The sequence below is a fragment of the Monodon monoceros genome, unplaced genomic scaffold (genome assembly GCF_005190385.1).
Source record: "Monodon monoceros isolate NGI ecotype Baffin Bay Population unplaced genomic scaffold, NGI_Narwhal_1 Super_Scaffold_6, whole genome shotgun sequence".
Taxonomy (NCBI): Eukaryota; Metazoa; Chordata; class Mammalia; order Artiodactyla; family Monodontidae; genus Monodon; species Monodon monoceros.
The window spans coordinates 38,781,114-38,787,113 of record NW_021703783.1 but is presented as its reverse complement, the minus strand read 5'-3'; the positions used below and the strand labels follow the sequence as shown (position 1 = coordinate 38,787,113).

Genomic DNA, 6,000 nt, shown 5'->3' with positions numbered 1-6,000 from the left:
CACACACACACACACACACACACACACACACACACACACACACACACGAAGCAAAGCCAAGCGAAAGCTATACTCCATAGAGGAGCACTGGCAGCAGGTAGCAGCTCACAAGAGTACCAACGTTCTCAGCCCGCACACTCCGTTGTAGCAATAGCACAGCAGCAACGACAATAAATCCAGTCTTTATGCTAAAGACAAAAGGGTCTTATTGATATTGTCTTAGTTCAGAATTTGCTCAGGTTTAATTTTTTTGTGTTTGAGAGAATGTAGACAACAATCCTGGGAAAATCTAATACATTACATCTTTTAACACCTTTTACTTGATGGAATATTCTCCAATAGGGATAAACCACACTAAGACTGGTGTTATATCTTGCAGCTTGAGTATTGCTTATAGAAATAGCTATGGCTTCAGGTGGGCAATAAATACTATGTACCAATAATGCAGACGCTCTCTATCATTGCAAGTGTAATGCTCGTGTTTCCTTCTTTGCCTCATTAACTGTCATGTTCTTTCTGATTCTATTTTTTTTAGGCCACCCTGAAAAACCTAATACAAATCATAACCTATTTCCTGGATACTGGGAGCCAAATGGAACATAATTTGGGCTGCTCGGGTAGATCCAGCTCCTACCTATTCGAGTATTGGCAAATACATCAGCTAGAGACCCACTGGTTCCTTTGACCTCTCCATGGGACAGCGTAGAAGATGCGGATGAAGAAGTGGACGATCCCTGAATTGAACGGTTGATCCAGGACTCAGCGTTCTGTAAGCTCTGTTGCAAGGCAGCAGAGAGCGCAGCTTGGCGTCTCAGAGAGCCCTCATCCTCAGAGGCCGAAGACGTGTCTGTGTGGAATTAGAAAAAAAGAAGTTCTCGATCCTGCCTAGAACAGAGGGCTTTCAGATCTTTCTCATTGATCACACATTCAATTTTGACAGCAGCAAAAAACATTTATATTCTTAAGGTAGATTAATATGTAAAGTTTCTTGAGAATCTCAAGGAAAGGTTTATGAACCAAAGTCTGCAAAAATAAAGCAGCCAAAATCTAGAGGTAATTTTAAGCTATTTTTAAAAACCCATTTTAGAACATTTAAACTTCACTGTTTTTCTGTTCTGAGCTTAATCAGTACCTGAATTCTTCCGGCTTATCTTCTTATGTTCAAATAACCCTGAAGTGCCTCTATATCTTCTTCAGTCTCTTTATTAGAGAACCTTGTGATAGGCTGCTATACTGATTTTCGTAAGTACTTACTAATTAGTGTCTACTTAAAAGAAAATGATCTTGATGGGAAATATAAACGCTTATTTTTGGTAACAACAACTAAAGTGCCAAATAGTGAACTAGGTGTTGAGGAACTGACTTCTTCTTATGTGGAATAAGAAACAGTGCTCAGCCTGGAGGCATTCATGGTTTTAGTGGAAAAGCTAGCTGGTCACAGGGCACAGGTGAGCTCTCCAAACGTGACTGGAGAGGTCACAGATCTGTATTTCTCTCCTTGATTCCCAGTCAGAGAACTGTGAGAAATTCACTGATGTCTGTATTTAGACTGGCTCTGACTTCAGGAAAATAAGGTCTAAATTAGAAAAGCATGTTGAAAAAAAGAAAAATTCAACCAAATATAGGATAGCCAAGGGAAGCAGAAGTCAGGAATTTATTCCAGGGCTCTGAGCTTACGAGTCATACAAGTTAGAGTGGCATTTAGTCTGATGTCAGATAAACCCTTCTAAATGATTTTGAGGGTTATAATTTATGGCCTGTGGATTGAATTTCATTCAATTTTTTTAAAAGTAAATATTCTGTGGTTAGTCCTGCTGAACTCTTTCCTCTAACTCAGGTGAAACTGTGGGTCCAGGTTCTATTACTTTGGTTCAGAGAGCCAAACTTATGATAACAGGGCTAGAACACTGCTAAAACCTGACAATGGAAATTCGAACAAAAGACTAATTTAATCTAGAAGTCAAATAGCGCAGATCCGGAGTAAGAAAGTTAGAATAATGACTACATCCTTGCTTCCTGCTCTGAACTACCTCTGACTCATTCTCTCACACTGAAGGAGATCTGAGGCCCAAGACTTACTTATTTACTTACTTATTTATTTATTACAATGTACTACTTAGCTACATAATGTGTGCTGGGAACTGTCAGGTTCTGGGGATTCTGAGATGTATGAATTCTTCTGAGACAGTAAATGCCCTAAGAAGGCTTACCATCTAATACAGGAGATACACAACTCCTCAGACTATTTCATACGAATATAACAGATGCTAGGAAATGGGGTGAGCAAAGGGTTTCACAGGAGGGGCACCAATCTCAGTCAGGGATCTGAAGTACTTCTATGTAAATGGAGCACACTTTGAGGAGGTAAGGAAGGGCAAAAGATGAGGCTGGAGAGGTAAACAGTGACCAGACCCCAAAGGGATAAAGCGATGAGGTTCTTCAAAAGGAAAAGAGATTTATAATTAAACAGAGGGTGATTAAAGGAAAATACAGAGAAAGAAAAGTAACAGAATCTGTAACCTTTTACTTAAGGAAAACATTTTTGCATAATCTCTAAGAAAATATTCTAACATTTCATCTGTACCTTGGGAGGCAGAGATTTCAGTCTTTGCAAATATGCTTTAAAAAAAAAAAAAAAAAGAGTACATGTGGGAGGAATGGGACAGGTGAATCTGACCCTAAGAATAAAGTATTTTCGGGGTGATACATCTCAGGATCCCACAACCTCCACTGTATTTGCAGGCTGTCTTTACTGAATCAATTATTGTAATCTGTGTTAAGTCTAAAATCAGAATAACTCAATTTTAAAAGGATAGTAAAACCAGTATTTTCATGATTAGGTTTATGGAAAATTGGCTTCATTATGTTCCTATATTGGATCAACATGTAATTAGGTATATTGTTTCAATTCAATTACCTCATTTGCCTGCCAGTCCTCCTCAGAGTGTTTAGTGACTACAACTGTGGGGAGGCTTACTGTAGTGGAAAAAACATGGCTTTGGTGTCCTCCTTCCATATGAACTCTGGGGTCCACCACTTACTATCTATGTGACTTGGGGACAAAATTACCCATCTGAGAAGGTTGTTTGCTTGTTCGTCCGTTCAACAAATACTCTAAGTACTACACTAGTTGGTAGGAATAAAATGGTAAGCAAGAAGACACAGTCCCTACTCTAACAGGACTTAGAGTCTTAAAGGAGTTCGAGGCAGGCACCCAAGGAAGTGAGACCTCAACCAGGGTGGAACGGTAAGCAGGAATTACTTATGAGAGGAGAGAGGAGAGTCAGGTAGAGGGAACAGCATGTGAGAAACCTGGGAGGGGACAGGAAACAAAGCACATTTGTGGATCTGGAAGAAATGAGACCAGCTGAAGCACAGGATGCAAAGCTGGTACTGACCAGAGATGAGGCTGGACGAGTAGACAGCACTGGGTTGCTAAGGGCCACATAAATCAGCTGAGGAAACTCGCCTCTGTGCTAACTGCTGTGTGAGACCACGAAATGAGACAAGCTACAGAAAGCACCAGCAGTGCCAGCATACAGCAGGTGGCCAATAAACATCAAGTCCCCTTCTGCCCTGAAAAACCCACCCTATGTTACCTCACAGACACAAAACTGTGGCTGTGAAATGCTTACAACTGATCACATGTTAAGATCACACAAAATGTAAGCACTGCTCTAGGACTATGTCTTTTTAAAGATAAAAAACAAGCTCCCTTAAATATTCATACATTTATTTGGTACCTTTTTTTTTTTTAAAGTAACTGTCACCCATGAAATTGTTATGGATTAGCAGAAAATTGGGCAAGATTAAATTAATATTAATAGAAATAAAGCTATCATTTTCCCACTGATTCTGCTCTGGTTGAACAGGAACTCACAACTCTTATCCATCATAACTAAAGCCCTTGCCTAACTTCTTGTATATTATGAATATAATAGGTCTACACAACAGAAAACTATTTTGGAAACGCAGTTTGACCTTCAGGTTATAACTGATGTGATTTTAATACAGTATCATTTAATACTGATCACCAGAAGCCTAAAATCCATTTATAACCAATTAGGAAACATACAAACAATTAGTTTGTGGACTTTAAGGGAAGAAAAGTCCTGAATTTATTTACTAACTGCCGTAGCACTCCTTAGCCATTTGTGGAAATGACTCCCTTATTCTTGGTAGAAAATATATCTATTATATCTAAAAATGTTTATCTTAAAATCTTAAACACCTACCATATTATCTTTCCATCCCACTCCTGGGTATCTACCCAAGAGAAATGAAAGCATATGTCTATCTGCACAAGGACTTGTACATGAATGCTCATAGGTGCTTTATTTGTAATAGCTAAAAATGGGAAACAACTCAAATGTCCATCAACAACTGAAAGGATAAACAAATCGTGGCATATCTTTATGATGGAATACTACTCAGCAATAAAAAGGAATGAACTACTGATACACACAACAATATGGATGAATCTCAATGTAATTATGCTGAGTTAAAGAAGTCAGACCTTCGACCCACCGAAAAGAAGAACAACTGTGTGATTCTATTTATACAAAAACATGAAACTCTAGAAAATGCAAACCAATGTATAGTGACAGAAAAACCAGATCAGTGGTTACCTCATGGGGAGGGGGAGAGTTGAGATTACAAGGGAATTATGAGGAAACTTTTGGGGGGTGATAGATATGTTCATTACCTTAATTGTGGTGATGGTTTCACAGTTTTGCTATGTCAGACATAGCAAAGTATTATGCTTTAGATATGTGCAACTTATTGTATGTCGATTATACTTCAACAAATCTGATTTTCAAAGGTTTGTAGGGGTGAAAAAGATGCCTTGGTGAGAGGATGGTAACATCGGAAGGTTAGTCTATACAACCTGAGGGTATGGTGCAAGGTGCAAAAGTTCCTGGAAAGACAGCGCTTGCCACTGGGTTCTGACAGCTGATACCCAAACTAGGCCCAGATACCAGCTTAGAACAGCAGGTAAGTCAAGATTCACTGAAAGAAAGACCTCATCCCAACAACTATTCCAAAATATGCCACATAAACTAGGCCAGAAAATGGGAGCTTCAAAGAACAAATAAAGGAAACAACCATTAACCATTGTACAGTTAGTGTACAATATTCTGGAGCCCATGAAAAGAAATTTTTGTGTGTGTTTGGGGTTGGCAGGTGGGAAGGGGTGGTATCAGGCAGGAAAGTGTCATGTTCGCTTGCATTGGTGGGTCAGGGGAATTAAGGACTTCCAGAACCTTCAAGAGAGGCAAAGGAAGTTTCCATGTAGGCAAAGATAGATTTTGATGCTTAGGAGGGAAAAGCTTTAGAGACCCAAGAAGGGGCAGTCTGGGAGTAAAAGCATATATGGAAGAGGAGATTAAAAGGTTAGTTTGGGAAGCAGTCCATTCTGAATTTACGTTGGGCTACAAATTCTGAACAGATTAATCTAGCACTAAACTCAACAAGGGTGAGTACTGATTCACCAGACAAGGCTTAGGGAGATGTTCAGAGCTACTCAAGAGATTTTCCAGCATCTCACAGTAAACTGTGTGGACAGAGAGCTGGCTGGGGCTGAAAAATCACTATGTAGAGCCTAATCAGCAGAGGCCCATGCACTGCCCGACCATTAACATCCAAACGGGGGTACTTACGAGGGAGGGGCACTCACTAGCAATAATTACTCCGGGCTCACTCTACCTGTAAGAGATCTCCACTGTTTTTCTAGGTATTGTCCCAGGTCTATGAAAAAACATCTCACAAAATGAACTAATATTACAATTAATATTGGGGTGAGAAAAGAGGTTTTTTTTTTTTAACTTATTACCTACTTGAAAAGTTAGGCCAAACATGCAGCAATTGTTAGAGCTCCAAAATTACCAGAAAACATTTACTTGACAGTATGGCAGAATGCGAGGCAATATGCCAAGTGGGAGAATAGGCTTTTAAAATCAGGCTGCTTTGAATTCCAATCTTAGCTCTGCCCCACTGATA

At 39.5% G+C, this 6,000-nt stretch overlaps 1 protein-coding gene across 3 annotated transcripts in view; it reads right to left on the bottom strand.

Moving 5' to 3' along the window:
- DIP2B (disco interacting protein 2 homolog B) overlaps positions 1-6,000 on the bottom strand; it is a 235,370-nt gene that overhangs the window by 63,459 nt on the left and 165,911 nt on the right. For 2 of the 3 annotated variants that reach the window (XM_029206503.1, XM_029206504.1), the window contains exon 5: positions 635-847. The exons of the other annotated variant lie outside the window; for it this stretch is intronic. In XM_029206503.1, coding sequence (XP_029062336.1) covers positions 635-847 — 213 coding nt within the window. The remainder of the gene's footprint in view (positions 1-634; positions 848-6,000) is intronic. 3 annotated transcript variants of the gene reach the window in all.